At 41.4% G+C, this 18,325-nt stretch overlaps 1 protein-coding gene across 4 annotated transcripts in view; it reads left to right on the top strand.

Annotated features, from left to right (window-relative positions):
- LOC122813981 (CD276 antigen-like) overlaps nucleotides 1–18,325 on the top strand; it is a 294,557-nt gene that overhangs the window by 226,384 nt on the left and 49,848 nt on the right. For 3 of the 4 annotated variants that reach the window (XM_044086547.1, XM_044086545.1, XM_044086546.1), the window contains one exon: nucleotides 15,608–15,691. The exons of the other annotated variant lie outside the window; for it this stretch is intronic. In XM_044086547.1, coding sequence (XP_043942482.1) covers nucleotides 15,608–15,691 — 84 coding nt within the window. The remainder of the gene's footprint in view (nucleotides 1–15,607; nucleotides 15,692–18,325) is intronic. 4 annotated transcript variants of the gene reach the window in all.

The raw sequence follows: 18,325 nt of genomic DNA on the forward strand, positions 1-18,325 counted from the left end.
ACCTTAGAGGATCTGTGTTCTAAAAATGCTGAAAAATTTAAAAGTAATTTTTAGTAGACTATAAAAATGTGCAAAGGATCTCAAGACAAAAAAACAGGAATAAACTACAACAGTTGCTACCTTTTGCTAACATGAAATGAAATACTGTGTGTGTCACCTCAATAGACTTTTCAAGTTCAAAATACAAGTCAAAGATGTGACCTCGTTTAAACCAGGGGGAGTGTAGGAATTTAGCCTAAGCTGCCAAACAAGTTCACGTTTCTCTAACAGTAACTGATGTGGTCCACCTTTTTCATCAACCACTACCTGATCTATCACTTTAAACAAAAAAGCACGGGTAGGGTTCACGTTACAGTCTCTTGCTAGGGCATTGGTACTGCTCTTCTTCCTTATATGATATGTATGTTCATAAATCCTTTCTTTTAATTTCCTGTCAGTTTTGCCGATGTAGAAAGCCGGACATGACTGACAGGAAGCCAGGTAAACCACTGATTTACAACTACAACTGTACCGGCCTCTGGCTTCAAACATGTGTTGATTCACTGTGAAACTAGACCCTGTAGAAATGAATTTACAATAGTTACATGCCTCACATTTGTACTTATTCTTTTTCTTGTGTGTTATAGCTGTATATTTTCTTAGTGTTCACCTCAGTTGTAGTGAAATCCTTTGTCTGGAGGCCTTGTCTGTTTTCTTAGTGTCAGTAAGTTTTCAGAACTAGTTTCATCCGGCCAAAGTATTCCTGCATCTGTATTGTTTGGTTTCTGTCCTGTGTTTTAAATCATATATACCTGTTGCTCAGGCTGCTGCAGAGAACTTGACCTACTGCCAGCTGTGATATTGAGAAAAGATAAGTGTTTATTCTCATTTTTTGTCTGCATTTTGATTTAATATCTCTGTAATCTGTACAATTGTATTTGTTCTTCTTATTTGTCCATACCCACCCTCCCTGTTCTTATTTTGATGTTAGTGTTGGTGGCTCTGGAATTTCCTGCCCCTCCTGTAAGTCTGTATTTGAACACTCCTGAGTCCATCTCATTTGCTCACTTAACCGAATACAGTGAGATCATATTCTGAGTCTAGTGTTCACTCTACTTAATACAGAGAGAAGATTTGAGAAGGCCAACCCAGTAAGGTTCTTCCTTCCTCCCTGTCTCTCCTTGGCGTTTATATTGCACTGTCGAAAACTCAAACTGTCGACAGCGTAATAATCGACACAAAAATGTCGAAACCCCCGAACATTAAACACGCACAAAAAAAAAAATGTGAAATAGTTGTAGAATAATTGTAATAACTTAAAAATCACAACAGAGGTCGAATTCCACCAGTGGTAGCCAAATAATTTATTCTTTCACAACAAAATGAGCGCTTTCGTCTTAGATAACAAGACTTCATCAGATATCTCCATACCATTTTACTTGGTTATTTTATACCATGTGCCATTAATACAATTAAAATCCAATTCAAATTTAAAGTCATATAGTACCTTATTAGTACAAGCTCAAGAGTGACTTTGTAATGTACTCTCTTTTCTAAATAGACTTTAAAGTGTCATTTCAAAGCACATTTTTTATTAACAAAAATAAAATTAAAACAAATTAATTGTCATACTTTAATAGACATGTGTGAATCTCTCAACAATCAGTGACCACATTCACAATCCTTACACTTCTAGTGCTTTTGCCAGTAACACTGGTTTGATGGTAATATACTCATTCAAACCTGGAGGAATGCTAGATTTTAATCTTAACGGCCATTTTAATTCTTTGTTTAACAAAAGATTTTTCACATCACACCCTCTTACATTTATTCTATCCATGTCTATTATGCCAAATTTAAAACCTGTAAAACCCGGGCAAACTAAAGAATGCTTATAAAGTGCACTAGCCTCCTTTTTGTTTTTAATGTCATAAGCATGTTCGTACATTCTGTCCTTCAGATCCCTCTCAGTTTTTCCTACATAAAAAGCTGGACAGTTTGTACACGTTGCTAGATACACTATCATTCTTGTATTACAGTTCCCCATACAATATCTCACTCTACTCTGCATCCCATTTTGTAATATTGTGCTATCTTCCCTATAAATGTTTGAACATTGCTTACAATGAATACATGCAGTGGTCGCCCTTTTGACACAAAGTTTTGATTTTTGCATCTGTTCAAACGTTCTCTTAAAATTCATTATTTGGCTACCACTGGTGGAATTTGACCTCTGTTTGTGATTTTTAAGTACACACAAAAAAAACACCCAAACACAACACAAATTGCTGTATGCAGGGGGCAAGCCCCCCTGCACCCCCCACACACCCCCGCTACTTAAATATACCAACTCCAAGATCGCACTACATTGCAGTAAACGGAAATCTCCCCTTACAGAGATTTCCATTTACACACGAGATGACTTTCGCTTTCGACATTTTGGTGCCGACAATATCAGTTTTGATATTGTCGGCCTTCGACAGGGTGAAGTAGACCCATCTCCTTGCACTTTACTAGAAAAAAAAAATTCATCTGCTTTTACTGTATTTGTGTTTCCTCCTACTTTATTTTGCTTTTGCCTCTTCTTAAAGTACTCAGTTTTATTTATTCTGCTGCACTTATTGCTGCTTGGTAGTAGCCTGATTAAATTGTAACTGTTATTCTAAGTCTTTTGGTTTCAGCACTTGGCTTCATACTGGTTGTTTTACATTAAGAAGGTTTGTTGTCTGCACTGTTGTAGAAGGAAAGGTAGCTTACATCCTTCTAAGCTGGGAATTGCTGATTGAAGGCTCAGTGTCTGCTATTCTAAAAGTGTATTAGTTCTGGTTTAAGCACTTGGGCTTCAGGCCAGTTATTCTACATTAAGAAGGTTTGTGGTCTGCACTCTTGTGGGAGGAGAGGCTAGATTCTGCTCTTTCTGAGCTGGGAATTTCTGGTCACAGGCTTACTGTTCCTGCTTATTCGAACTGTTTCTTTCTGAAATTGGTGCACCTTGTTGGTGTAGCTTAGGACCAGATTCAGGCTTGCTGAATCTAGCTTTGTTTGTATAACTTGAGCACTGGACAAGGCCATCTTTTTTGGAGAAGGTTCCCCTGCACCCTAATAGTGGGAGTGTGCAGTTAGAACTTGTTTGATTGAAGACTGCTGGAACAGGGCTCAGTTTTGAGCTTTTTTTCTGGTTAATTGGGTAACTTGTTTAAAGCAGATTGTTTGTTTTCTATTGTTTTTATATATATATATATATATATATATATATATGTATATATAAAAATTGCACTTTATTTATCTGCTTTTACTGTATTTGTGTTTCTTCCTACTTTATTACTAGGGGCATTGACTACAACTCTGAACTGAGATATATAACAATAAGCATCTTTTTATGTACATTTTAAGTGTTTTTTTTTATTGTATCTGCTTTATTTTCTGAAAAAATATATATACTTGTTTCCTGTCTTTCAAAGCTAGTATAGTCCAGTTTTCAGGTTAGTGCTGAATTTAAGGCTGTGTTACAAATCTCTGTGTTTGCCCATGCCTTACTTGGATAGAAGGAAATTTCTCTGTTCACCTGTGAGAGAGGGGAGCTTTGAGCAGCTTATCTGTCCCTGGAGGAGTGGTTTCAGCCCAGAAAGTAGTAGTTTATTGGCCATTTTGGGCTAATTTCTATCTTTCATTTCCCTACTATAAAAAACACATTTGCCCAGTTTTGCACGCCGGGCAGTGCCAGTTAGCTCGGCTATAACTATTCCCGGCTCCACAAAGTCTCCTCTTCAATTTTTTTTCCTTTGGAACTACACAAACTTTCAACTTAAGCACTCAAACCATTCATTTCTCAGCCCGGCACTTGCTCAAAACTCATAGCAAGCACTTATAAACCCAAGCACTACAGAAGGACAAGGGCATCTATTCGACCTTACCAGCCATTCAGTAAAACAGTTCACTGTACCTATCCAGGCATGTCCAAAGGGCAGTTTCAGGTGTACTCTCCAGTCCAATTGGTGAATCTGGGCATTTTGAGGCAATGTCACAACTGCCTCATGTACACAGGCAACCCTCTCCTCCTACCACCAAATACTAATACATGCGAGAGATGCAATTATACCCAAACTGGAGGCTAAGCTCTCTCAACCCAAGACTGGATCAGACAGTCAAGAGGAGAAGAGAAATACCTGGCATCACACCACCAGTCTCACACAGACCCATTAAAGCAGCACCGGCAAAAAACACACGTAAACACATGAAAACATACTCGGCGGCTAAATAAAAATCTGCAAAAGCAACAGAGCCCTCCAAAGCAGACATCCAAGCAACCTTCACCCCCAACACAAACCATGAAACACATACTTCACAAAACCAGTGTGCCACACAATCACAGATCTCAAGGCAAAATAACATACCCAACATACTAGTAAAAGGTGACTCTATAGTCAGGCACACTGATGTCCCACTCACTAGGCTGAATAAGGAGAAGGTTACTGTTAGCTGCCTGTCAGGTGCCAGGATCCGCCACATAAATACAAGCACTCAGGTCACTCCAGAACAAGTACAAATATGACTCTGTCATTGTCCATGTTAGTGTGAATGACCTGAGCCGTACCTCCCTGGACTACATGAAAAGAGACATGGAAGAGCTCTCTGATCACATAGCCCAGGCTGGTATGACCCTGACCCTGAGTAGCATCCTGCCCTCACTAAGAATGATACCACGGTATAAAGAAAAAAATTATCAGTTTCAACAGTTGGCTAAGTTTCTGGTGTCATTCAAAGGGGATCCAAATTCTGTATGCCTGGGATGACATGCTCGACAAGCCACGCTGCTTCGCTAGAGACAGCTTGCATCTGTCACCCTTAGGCTTTTGAATACTGGCAAAGGCTCTTGCCACCCCCATAGTGCCTTTTTAAGCAAAGCTCAAAAGACAAACCGACCACCGTAAATAGCACAAGTAACAAAAATCTGAGGGTAATACTACTCAATGCCAAAAGTCTAAACCTCAAAATTCATACACTCAAGGCACTCCTCAGTATGGAGAACATCGATGTATATGCAGTAATAGAAACCTGGTTTAAGGCTCCAGAGAACACCCCAGCAGTACCAGGCTACAACTCATACCATACATTTCGGCCACAGAACCCAGACCGAAAAACAAAAGGCGGGAGAGTATCCATATTCATCAAGGATACCCACACCTCCAGGTTAGTGGCACAGCATGATGTTTTAGAGATCATCCATGTGCAACTAACAATGGGCAAAACTGCTATTCAAATTATAGCTTGCTACAGATCACCCACCATGTCCCAGGTCCCCCACTCCGCATTCCTGGAAACACTGGGAAACATAAAGGTCCTACCAAACACCTTGATATTGGGTCATTTCAATTACCCAAACATTAACTGGGAGAACTACTCAAGTACAAACTCCCTTGCCCAACATTTCCTAGAATTTATAAACTCAAATGCCCTGGATCAACTGGTCAACTCCCCCACCAGAGGTGACAACATATTGGACCTGGTCATCACCAACATGGGCAACTGATGTTCCACACCGGAGGTCAACCCTTCGCTGGTTAGATCTGACCATAAACTAATCACTCTGGATATCCACATTCCGCCACCACCCCCGGTCAAAGAAACCACCGTGAAAAACTTTTCAAAAGCAAACTTCACATTACTTAAGACCGAGGTGGGAAGTTTCAAAGCCCCCATGCTAAAGGATAACGCTGACCAAGCTGCAAAATCTTTTACTAGTGCACTCTACAGGCACCTACAAGAATGCATGGATCGGGCTATCCCAAGCAAAACCAAGACTCACTCCTCCAAGAAATGGAAACCAATCTGGTGGACCCCTGCCATAAACAAGCTATACAATAAAAGGAGGAAACTAGTACAGAAAAGGGTAAAATCCCAAGAAGGGAAGACATCCCTGATCAGTATCAGCAAGAAACTACGTTCGCTCATAAAATCATCCAAGGCTAGCTTTGAAAGAAAAATTGCCATGGACTCCAAAGATAACCACAAGGCATTCTTTAGCTATGTCAAGAATCTAAGTGGCAATTCTCAGATCTGCTTGGAGTTAGTGCAGAATGGCACAAAATACATTGAACTGACTGATATAGCCAACATCCTGACAGACAGGTTCAGTGCAAACTTCACCCCCTCACCCCAAAAGGGCCCATAACCATACCAGAAGAATGTAGTGCCTCTGAAATCACAGACACTCAGGTTAAAACAGCCCTCTCCAAAGCCAAAAACACAGCATCAGTGGGACTGGATGGTGTCCCAGGCTGCGTCCTACACAAGCTCAACGATAAACTAACCCCTCACCTAAACACACTGTTCAAACCCAGCCTCTCCACAGGCTACGTACCCACAGAGTGGTGCACAGCAACAGTTATTCTGCTCCACAAAAGTGGAGCCACAACAGACCCCGGGAACTATCGCCCTATAAGCCTGACTAGCTTGGTCTGCAAAGCTATGGAGTGCATCATCATGGATCTCATTAACAGAGACATTGGAAACCTCCAAACACTGGACCCTACCCAGTTCGGCTTTAAGGGTAGTTCATGCCTCCTAAACCTGGTGGACTTCTTTGAGACAGTTACCAAGGCTATAGATGAGGGAAAGGTGGTCCACACAGCCTACCTAGACCTTGTAAAGGCCTTTGACACCATTCCCCACTCAGGTATTACAGACAAGCTCACCAGCCTGAACATAAACTCCTATGTCACAAGATGGGTTGTCAACTGGCTCATGGACAGAACCCACATGGTAAGAGTTGCGGGAGCTAGGTCTGACTCTAAACCAGTTACAAGTGGCATTCCCCAGGGCTCAGTCCTAGGACCCCTCCTGTTCGGCATATACTTCTCAGAGGTACAGGCAAGCACACGAGGACTATGGCTGACCAAGTTCACAGACGACTATAAACTAGGGGCTATAACTGACTCTCCAGCTGACACAGACATCCTCCAAAAGGGTCTCACTGAGACAGATACCTGGTTTCAAAACCATGGCCTCAAGCTAAATGCCAGAAAGTGCATAGTCATCCCCTTTGGAAAACGTAATAAGGGATCTGGGGACCCAAGTAGATAGTAACCTCTCCTTTGATAATCACATTGCCAAAGTGGTTAGAAAATCCTTCTATGTGGCCCACCTAATCACAAAAGGGCTTGCATCCAGATCAAAAGAGGTCATTGGGCCCCTCTATGCATCACTCATCAGACCCATCACAGAGTACAATGCCCCATTTGGGATGTACCTTACAAGACACCTGCAACAACTGGAAAGACCACAGAAGTACCTCACCAGGAGGATCACTGGCCTCAAGCAGATGCCCTATGCAGTTCGACTGAAGAAACTCCAGCTGTACTCGGTTGCATATTGCCTACTCAGAGGTGATCTCTGCCTGACATACAAGGCCATGTCCAACCCAGAATTGATGGACATTGCTCCACCTAAAGAAAACCATATCCCCTCAAGCCACATGCTCCAGGGATCTAAACCTCACCACAACATTAAATAGGACGTGCTGGATGGATAGATTCCTGTCCCAGAGACTTCACATGCTCTGGAACAAGATTCCAGTCTACATTTGGCAGAGCTCCTCTCTAACCCTCTTCAAGAGAAACCTTGACGAGTGGATAGGAAACAAAGTTTACCCCAGGGATCACTTCAATGGCTCTGCTGGACTGAGGCACAGGGAACTAATCTAAGGGGTGGCAAAAGCCAACACATTCCAGCTAGGCTTATAAATGCCTTCAGGCAGATAGCCTAGTACCTACCTATGAACCTATTAAGGATGCATTAAGGTAATTACAGTGTTTTCTCATAGGCTTTTTCATGTGGGACTGTTCCTTCTGAAATTTTCAGTGCTACAAGCACTCTTGCTTCCTCCCCTGAAAAGACTTCATTGGCCTAGTGGTACTAAACAAGTCAGCAAAGTGTAAATAAATAGACAAATAAAAGTATAGATATTTATCTTAAACAATTAGCTTGTTTGTTTTGTTATAATGCTGTTGTAGCTTATGGGGATCACATCATTCTTTTGTACTGCCCTTTTTCTGCTTGAGACATTTATGTACAATGATCAATACATCACACAGAGGAGCATCGTGAGCAGACATGTTAGTACGCAGTCAGCATTGATGTTCATATCATAATACAATAGAGTAAGAATGACATGTAATGAGTTGTACACTGTTAAAAGCTTACCATATGCACTAGAAGTGTAAGGTACGAGGCTGCAGGCCAAGTACCCCCACCACGTTAGAGTATATGGTGATCCACCAAGTTCGAGTTGGAGTTTATTTTAGATTGTTCCAAAGTACTATTACAAAATTGAATGAGATGCAAACAAAAACTAACATAAATATCTACAGTAAAGCTGTATCAGACTAAATAGCTTAGCTATTTTGAATTATGTGATTCATAAGTATGAGTCCTGGAAAAGTGAGGATGAATGTCTGAAAACTGGATTTACATACACTGTCTGAGATCAGTGTATCTTGGATTGTTCACTTTTCTCTGACATGTAACAATCACATAGTGTATAGTGGGATGTGGGTACTTATCCTCCCAGCAAAAATCAACTTTAACTGCGAACAGCATTTGTTTGTATTCACTTTTATCTTCTAGTTTCACTGTTTCTTTGACGTAATTCCTTGGCTTGCAATAGCAGGCATCAAAATTACAATGGGTGACCACTGTTAAAACAGATAAACTATTCACTAAGATTATACATATAGTAAGTTGATGAGTCAGTTAATGGTGTATATTAGGCATAAAATGCAAAGTTAACACAACAAATGCAGTTTGTCTTTATCTTCACTAAAATTAAAAACTCCAAAACAGTTAATGTGGCCAATAAATGAAAAGACAGAATCCATTTAACTGATGTAACTCAGAAACATAAAGGAAACTGCACTTTGAAACCAAGCCAGCCATATATAACAATAAAGCCACACTGTAAAATAAACAGATAAATTCCAAAAGACCATTAGGCAACCCATAGCCAAACAGATGGAAATCATATAACTGCATCCTGATGTGTTCCAAAAATTGACACATTCATTGAACTGCTATGGAAATTGGCAAACCTTGTCTAGTATATACTTGAAGTTCCTTTAAAACAGTATCCACTGATAACAAAGTCTACAAACATGGGAGTTCCTAACATTAGACTTCACCCGTGTATTTCTTAAGAAGTCTAAAAATAAAGGTGAAAGTTCTCATAATGGAAAAACACTCAACATTCATTAAAGTAGCATAGTTTCCAAAAATAATATATCATTTTGTCAGCAGATTGGCTAGACCCCTCACATGGGATGTGCTCAGTCTCTTGAAACTCTGCAGAAGGACACCAATCCACCAGATAGCCACCCCCAAAGGAAATATTACATTAACTAACAAAATATGTTAAAATATTATTAAGAATCAAACTATCCAAAGAAAACAGTTGTGGCAAGCTGAGAAAAGAAAAGGGCATGATTCCACAGTTCTGTTTATAGACAGCCAGTTGCTGTCTTCGGACTCTTCCTCATTGCATCTTCGGACATGCTCAGAAAGTATTCACACAATGGTGCATCTACTGCATATGTAAAGTGAGCCTTAAAATGGTGCAATGTGACTTGGGAAGTGAAGTTTGGAACAGACACATTTGTCACGGGATGACCTTGGATGGGTAAAGTGGGGGGGGACTGTAAGTAGGGTGTTAAGTAGGTTGGGACTGTCTGGGTAGGGAGCAGGTAGGAAAGAGTTAAATAAGGTGGGAGCTGACCCTTTTCTGCCCCCCTCAGTAGGACATTTGGAATTGAGATGGTGATTTGATGGTGGGTGAATTGGAATGGAAATATGGAATTGATGAAGGTATTAAGGTGAGCAGGGGTGCTGCCTTCAGGATTACTAGGGTAAGTGAGCAAGTGGGAGACGCTCCTTATTCAGGGTGAGCAGGTGCGCTGCCCTTATGTTTACTATCTTATTTGTTGCATTGTTGGATTCTGTGTGCCTCAAAGTGTGATGTTTGTTATTTATTTCCATTACAGTAAAGGTCGTCAAATGTCTTTGGGTGTTTGTGTTTTATTAGGACCATGACGAGTAATGTCGCTATGTGGGTAATGGTCCTGCAAGGCCATATGGTGTTAAACGGACTAAAATAATTATTTAGATTTTATATGGAAGTGTGTAATTGTTAATAATACTGTTTCCCAAAGCAATTTATAGTTCATGCTCATGATAAGAGCATCAGTTTAATTCATTGTCATTTACTTGCTTTTCTGTTAGACATAAAACTTCACTTGTCCCGGTCCCGTTCAATAAATACACATCACACCAAGTGACATTTGACGATCTTTATTAAACTTCTATAACATAGCTTTGTTCAAATTCATTCATTACAACTGACCATAATATAGTTGATTCTAAACACAGCATAACATCCTTGTAATATTAATCAGAGCAGCCTACCTACTCACCCTGCCCAGTAAGCAGGGTCCATACCTCTGCTCACTTACTTTACTTATGAAGCAGTGTCCCAGTCTCACTTCATACCATTCATTGAATTACCTTCCACCAAGTAAGCAGCATCCTTACCTCCGCTTGCTTATCTATCCAGCAAGCTTCCTCCAGCTGCTCATTTTCCTTTCCCCAGATCCTTGAAATAAACATCCAGACACCAGAGGGGGAAGAGAAGAGGGCAAGCCTGTCCCTCTTCTCTGCCTACCCCAACTGATAAAATAACCTCAATCCCCCAACCCTCTAACGAAAAGGGGAGGGTGGGTGGGTAGCAAGTTCACGCCAAAATGTGATTGCTCATCCAGCTACACTTATCTAAACCTCTTAAGCCCCTCCCCATCCTTATCTCATTTCCTCCTGACTATTCCTGCCTCCACTTAACCCTTTCAACTCCCCAACCCACTTAACTCCCACTAATCAATCTAACCCCTCATGAAGATGTCCCGGGACAGCTTGGTTTATTGCCAAACTTCATTTGTCCTGGTCCCCTTCAATAAACACACATCACACCAAATGACATTTGACGACCTTTATTAAACTTCCATAAAATAGCTTTGTTCAAATTAATTAATTACAACTAACCATAATGTAGTTGATTCTAAACACAGCCTAATATCCTTGTAATATTAATCAGGGCAGCATACCTACTCACCCTGTCCAACATGCAGGGTCCATACCTCTGCTCACTTACTTTACTTATGAAGCAACGTCCCTATCTCACTTCATACACCATTCATTGAATTACCTTCCACCAAATAAGCAGCATCCTTACCTCAGCTTGCTTATCTATTCAGCAAGCAAGTTCACGCCAAAATGTGATTGCTCATCCAGCTACACTTGTCTAAACCTCTTAAGCCCCTCCCCATCCTTATCTCATTTCCTCCCGACCATTTCTGCCTCCACTTAACCCTTTCAACTCCGCAACCCACTTAACTCCCACTAATCAATCTAACCCCTCATGAAGATGTCCCGGGACAACTTGGTTTGTTGCCAAACTTCATTTACAGAATTTGAGATTGTTCACTGACAACATTTATCTTTTTTGGGTACTTAGTCTGTGTTAAGCATAAAATCTGCTGTTTTTTTTTTTTTTTTAATCAAACCATTTGCCACCCTTGCTGTAGTGTAACATGTTGATAATATATCAAGAAGGGAGACGCTACAACTGTGGCACAAAGATAATGAAAAGGCTGCTACGCTACGCGATTCTACAGGTAATACGGGGGATCCAGATTTATTGGCATGATGGTATCACCAGACATTGAAGATCAGTTACTAATAAATCTGTCCCATTCACAAAGCAAAAATTGCTACCCAGCATTTTGCTTTGGTGATTTAACCAAGATTTTTTTACATCGTAAAGCATTTTGTAAGACTTGTGTTCAGAAGGCAGACTTCCAATCTGGGCAGTGCATGTTTCTGGACATATTGTTTTTTCAGTACTGCAAAAAAGTAGCCACATTGCCATTCTGAAAAAGTTAATAATAAAAATAAAACCATAGTAAATACATCAGGGTTTTTAATGTAAACTGAAGCATAGATGATGCACAAAGTAAATTTTAAAATGTGTACTTTGCAGCATATGTGGCATGTAAGTTACGACCCATGCTTTGCATTATGTTTCTATATAAGGCATTGACCCAAGAAGTTGTAATTTATAGCTGTGGTGCTTATCTGAAGTGTATATACTACACCTGTGTTTCCTTTCAATTATTAATGTACTATGTTTGCATTAGTTATTTATTTACAGGGCTGTCATTTCCATCTGTCAGGCTGAACTGAATTTATTAGGTTAGTTGACTGGTATTTCCTTTTGTGAATCTAAAATTTTCATTCAACAGTTCAAAAAATCTTATGGAAATCGGTTTAAAACAAGCCAATGTCAGTCAGGGTTTGCAATGGCAATGACCAATAAAAGGCACTCTTAAAACAATTGTTTTGGAAAAAATTATAAAGATAAATAGCAGACATGATTAGGTTTTGACCTGATGATGGCATACAGATGCAGAAACTCAAAGTGAAGACATCTACAGAACTTTCCAGGAGTCTGCTTTGTTCATCTATCCTGTCTCCTGCTGTGAAGCTAAAAATCTAGCATGACCAGTAACTTCATCCTGTTATCAAGATTCCCTCACAAATGTCCTTTTATAGGTTCATAGGTTCATACTAGGCTATCTGCCCTAGGGTATTTATAAGCCTAGCCAGAGTGTGTTTGGCTTTCGCCACCCGTTTTAAATGAATTTTGCTATGCCCTTTTTCGAGGTTAGTATACTGTGCCTCTGTCTAACAGTGACACAGAAGTGATACCCGGGGTAAACCTACGATCTCCCATCCACTCATCAAGATTCCTCTTGAAGAAAGTCAATGAGGGACTCTGCCTAACCTGGACTGGGATTTTATTCCAAAGTGAAGGGAGCTTCTGAGTTATGAATCTGTCCCTCCAGCATGTCCTATTTATTTCAGTGCTGAGGTTCAAGTCTCTTGAGCGTGTAGCTCGATGGGATTTGGGTTTTCTGAGATGCAGCATGTCCATTAATTCCAGGTTGGACATGACTTTATACGTCAGGCACAGATCGCCTCTGAGCAGGCGGTATGCCACTGAGTAGAGCTGGAGTTTCTTTAACCGGGCAGCATATGGCATCTATTTGAGCCCTTTGATCCTCTTGGTGAGGTACTTTTGGGGTCTTTCCAGTTGCTGCAGGTGTCTGGTAAGGTACATCCCAAAAGGGGCATTGTACTCAATTATGGGCCTGATGAGGGATGAGTAAAGAGGCACGATGACCTCCTGATCTAGATGTGAATCCCTTCATGATTAGGTGGGCTATATAAAATGTTTTTCTAACCACTTTGGCCACGTGGTTGTCAAATGAGAGATTGCTATCAACTTGGGTCCCTAATTACTTCTTCCGTACTTAATGGATTACCACCTATGTGGTAATTTGTGGGCACTTTGTTTTTGCCAAAGGGGATGACTATACACTTTTTGGTGTTTAGATTGAGGCCATGGCTCTGGCACCAGTTGTCTGTTTCTATGAGGCCCTTTTGGAGGATGCTTGTGTCGGCTGGAGAGTTGATTATGGCACCCAGTTTGCAGTCATCTGCGAACTTGGTCAGCCACAGTCCTTCCGTGTTGGCCTGTACCTCCGAGAAATATATACCGAACAAGAGAGGTCCCAGGACTGAGCCTTGTGGGACGCCACTTGTAACTGGTTTGGAGTCTGACATGGCTCCAGCAATTCTAACCATGTGGGTTCTGTCCTTGAGCCAGTTTGCAACCCATCTAGTGACATAGGGGTTTATATTTAAGCTGGTGAGCTTAGCTATAATGCCCGGGTGGTGTATTGTATCGAAGGCTTTTACGAGGTCCAGGTAGGCTGTGTGAACCACCTTCCCCTCGTCAATGGCCTTGGTGAATGTTTCAAAGAAATCAACCAGGTTTAAGATTCAGGATCTGCCCTTAATAAAGCTGAACTGGGTAGGATCCAGTGTCTGTAGGTCCTCAATATCTTTATTTATGAGGTCCATGATGATCCTTTCCATAGCTTTGCAGACCAAGCTAGTCAGGCTTATGGGGTGATAGTTTCCAGGATCCGTTGAGGCACCACCTTTGTGGAGAGGGACCACTGTTGCTGTACGCCACTCTTTGGGTACATATCCTGTAGTAAGACTGAGATTGAACAGTAGTTTTATGTTTGGGTTTAGCTCTTCTTGGAGTTCATGTAGGATGCAGCCCGGGACACCGTCTGGTCCCATTGATGCTGTGTTTTTTGCTTTGGAGAGGGCGGCTCTTACCTGAGCATCTGAGATGTCAGGGGGCAACACTCTGCTGGGATAGATATTTGCCCTTTTGGTGGGGAGTTTGCTGAACCTGTCAGCTAGGATGTTGGCAATGTCTGTGGGTTTGGTGTATTTTTTGTCATTTTGGACTAATTCTGAGCATATCTGGGAATTCCCACCCAGGTTCCTAACATAACTAAAGAAAGCCTTGTGATTATCCTTAGTGTCCTATGCAATTTTTCTCTCGAAGCTGGCCTTAGACGATTTTATGAGTGCCCGTAGTTTTTTGCTAATACTGATCAGAGATGCCTTCCCTTTTGGGATTTTGCTCTATCATGTAGTAGCTTCCTCCTTCTATTGTATAGTTTGTTTATGGCTGGGGTCCACCAGACAGGACGCCTGCCTTTGGAGGATTGGGTCTTGGTTTTATTTGGGATTGCATGATCCATGCATTCCTGAAGGTGTTCATAGAATGCATTTATAAAGGATTCTGCGGTCTGGGCCGTATTTTCCACAGGCCCGGGGGCTTTGAAGGATTCCACCTCAGTTTTGAGGAGTGTGAAATTTGCTTTAGAGAAGTTTTGCACTGTGGTTTTCTGGGCAGGGGGTGGGGTTGGGATGTGAATATCCAGTGAGATTAGTTTATGGTCTGATCTTACCAGTGAGGGATGCACTTCTGGTCTGGAGCATAGAGTCCCCATGTTGGTGATGATCAGGTCCAGTATGTTTCCCCTCTTGTGGGAGTGGTAACAAGTTGTTCCATAGCATTTGAGTTTATAAATTCTAGGAACCTTTGGGCTAGGGTGTTGGAGCTAGAGTAATGCTCCCAGTCTATGTTTGGGTAGTTAAAGTCGCCCAATATAATGGTGTTTGGAGAGACCTTCATATTTTCCAGTGTTCTCAGGAAGGCTGAGTGGGGTTCCTGGGTTTGGGAGGGCGGTCTGTAGCAGGCTATAAACTGGAAGGCAGTTTTACCCACTGTTAGTTGCACATGGATAGTCTCTGATGCTTCATGCTGTGCCACCAACCTGGAGATGTGGGTATCTTTGACGAATATTGATACTCCCCCTCCTTTTGTGGTTCGGTCCAAGTTTTGGGGCCCAAAAGCATGGTATGCGGTATAACCTGGTAGTGCTGGTTCACTGACATCTTAGTCCCTTACCTCCCCACCTGCTATTGAAGGCTGACATGCTTTATTATTGTATAAATGTTATGAACAACACTGCATAATTGGCAAAAAGAAGTGTAAATATGTTTTCATGAAATAAATGTACATCGGTCTTGTTTACAACTTTCCAATATCCATTCCTTCTAAAATAACGTACAACTTTTTTTCTAACTCTTCTCACAGATGCACCAATAACAGAAGCTCCAAGACAACCCATAGCACCTGAACATAAGAGGATGTATAGCAAATATCCTACTCTGTGGGCAGGTATGCTGACTCATGAATGTAGCAGCATTTTAAATAATAGCTAGCAAATAATGGATAGCATGTCACATAAGCTGGCTTTGCATGTCAACAGAGCAGCACAGACGACTGCATAACAGAAGGAAAGGTTGTTTGTTAACAGAAGAGCTCATATTAGGGAAGTTATGGTTTGGGTTTATGTTCCTTTTCCAGCAAAGCAACAGTGTTTATTTTATTTAATTTACAAGAAGGTTGATTGGACTGCAAAGACTCATTTCAATCACGTTACAGTTACAATGAGCAATATAAGATATGTACAAAGCAAATATAGGATACTAATACAAACCTGAACAGTATTAGATAGATTTAACTTAAACAGCACTATAAATGTAATGCTGTCCATAAAAAATGTATCAGACATCACTTCCTAAAACTATTTTTAGCATTATAGCTGCAGGTTTGGTATAGTCAAAAATAATCCCCCCTCTCTGGGGTAGGGAGTTCAGCTTTCACTGTCACCCTAATGATCTGGGTCTGTACACTAACAATCTGAGTCTGTACCCTAACAGTCTGGCCCTGTACCCCTAATGATCTGGGTCTATACCCTTATCCTAATCTGTGTCTGTACCCTAAAAATCTGGGTCTGTACCCTAACAATCTAGGTCTGTACCCTAACAGTCTGGACCTGTACCCCTAATGATCTGGGTCTATACCCTAATCCTAATGATCTGGGTCTGTACCCTAACAATCTGGGTCTGTACCCTAATGATCTGGGTCTTTACCCTAATGATCTGGGTCTGTACCCTAACATTCTGGGTCTGTATCCTAGTGAAGAGTTTTGGTTACCCTGTCACATGAACATCCAATGGGAGAAGATCAAACAATATACTTTGTATGCACAGGTACTTGGAAACTAGAGCCCAGTAAGAGACTGCTCACACTCTAGTAGAGCATCATAGGTATGCTGAATTGTGCATCTACATGTGTGCTAGGTGTTGCAGACTTTAAACTGTGCTTGCCATGTAACAGAGATGGAACTATAAGAGCATCAGGAAACCTCATAGCCTTTCATAATATGATGGCCAGGCACATCCGACATTTGGAACATCCACAGAAGCTCCTCACTAAAAGAATACAGGGTGAAAGTAGCATGTCCTATGCAGAACATCTCAAAGACTTGTCCCTGTATTCTGTCTCCTGCAGGTAGTTGAGGGGAGATCTATGCCTGGCATACAAGGCATTGTCAGACTCCACTATCATGGACCTCTTGCATATTCTCAAAACAAACAGCACAAGAATTACCCATTCTAAAGACTTAAACCTTACCTGTGATATAAATAGGACCTGCTGGAGAGAAAGGTATGTACCACAGAGACTATCCTTTCTCTGTAACAGGCTACCCATCCATGTGAAGCAGAGACCCTCCCTAACCCAATTAAAGTGTAACTTGGACAAATGGATGGGGAACAGGAAAATCATCCATGGTTTGGCACCAAGGTATCTAATGGACACAGGCAATCAGTATATGGTTCATGTCCTTACCCCCTGCTTACACTTATTAAAGGTACCAGAATTTGTCAGAAATGTGAGATGAATGGCTAGGTTTAAAAAGGCCCTTGTGGTTGTTAACGTAGTATATACCTGTGATCCTGTAAACGTATGACCAAGTTCCCTTGCCGTCACCTCTTTTTCCCTGGCATCCTTCATTACTGGATACAGAATGGGAAATTATAGGTCACTAGTAAAACACTTAATCTTCAGAAGATTGATGAGGTCAGTAATAAAAAATAAAAATAAAAACTAAAAGCAGCTTCAACTTTGTGCATTGTTGCCTAGGTAACAGGACTTGTGCACTTGCATTCTCTTTCTTTCTGGGAAGCCATGCTTTAGGTTTTGCCCAAGTATTCATGAATTTAGGATGCAGCTATGTAAAAGCATCATGCAGTCCATGCTCAGTATGCTGCTGGAAGAGTTACGATTCCTAGGGGCACCTATATTTAACATGCCTCTGGTAATACTGGGATTCCCAGGATGCTTATGTTTAGTATGCCTCTGGGTACTACTGGGATTCCCAAGGATGCCTGCATTCTATATGCTGTGGGGAGCTACTGCAATTCCCAGGGGTGCCTATTTTTCAGTATGCTGCAAGGTAGGACTGTGATTCCCATAGGTGCCTTTGATCTGTATGCTGTGGGGGAATTCTGGGATTCCTTGGGCTGCCTATGTATAGTATGCTGCAGGGTACTTCTGTTATTTCCAGGTTGCCTATTTCAGTACGCAGCAAGGGATTACTGTGATTTCCAAGGGTGCCTACATTTAGTATGCAGTTGGGAAATACTATGACTCCCAGGTGTGCCAATTTTTAGTATCCTGTGGAGACTACTGTAATTCCCATGGGTGCATATGTTCAGAATGCTGCAGGGTATTACTGCATTTCCCAGGGATGTGTATTTTCAGAATGCTGCAGGGTACTACTGCAGTTCCCAGGGGTGCGAATGTTCAGGATGCTACAGGGTAATACTGCAATTCCTGGGGGGGGGGGTGTATGTTCAGAATGCCACAGGGTACTACTGCATTTTCCAGGGGTGCATATGTCCAGAATGCTACAGGGTACTACTGCAGTTCCCAGGGGTGCATATGTTCAGAATGTTGCAGGGT

Source organism: Protopterus annectens, chromosome 10.part0 (assembly GCF_019279795.1).
Source record: "Protopterus annectens isolate FY-2018-M chromosome 10.part0, PAN1.0, whole genome shotgun sequence".
NCBI classification, from domain to species: Eukaryota; Metazoa; Chordata; order Ceratodontiformes; family Protopteridae; genus Protopterus; species Protopterus annectens.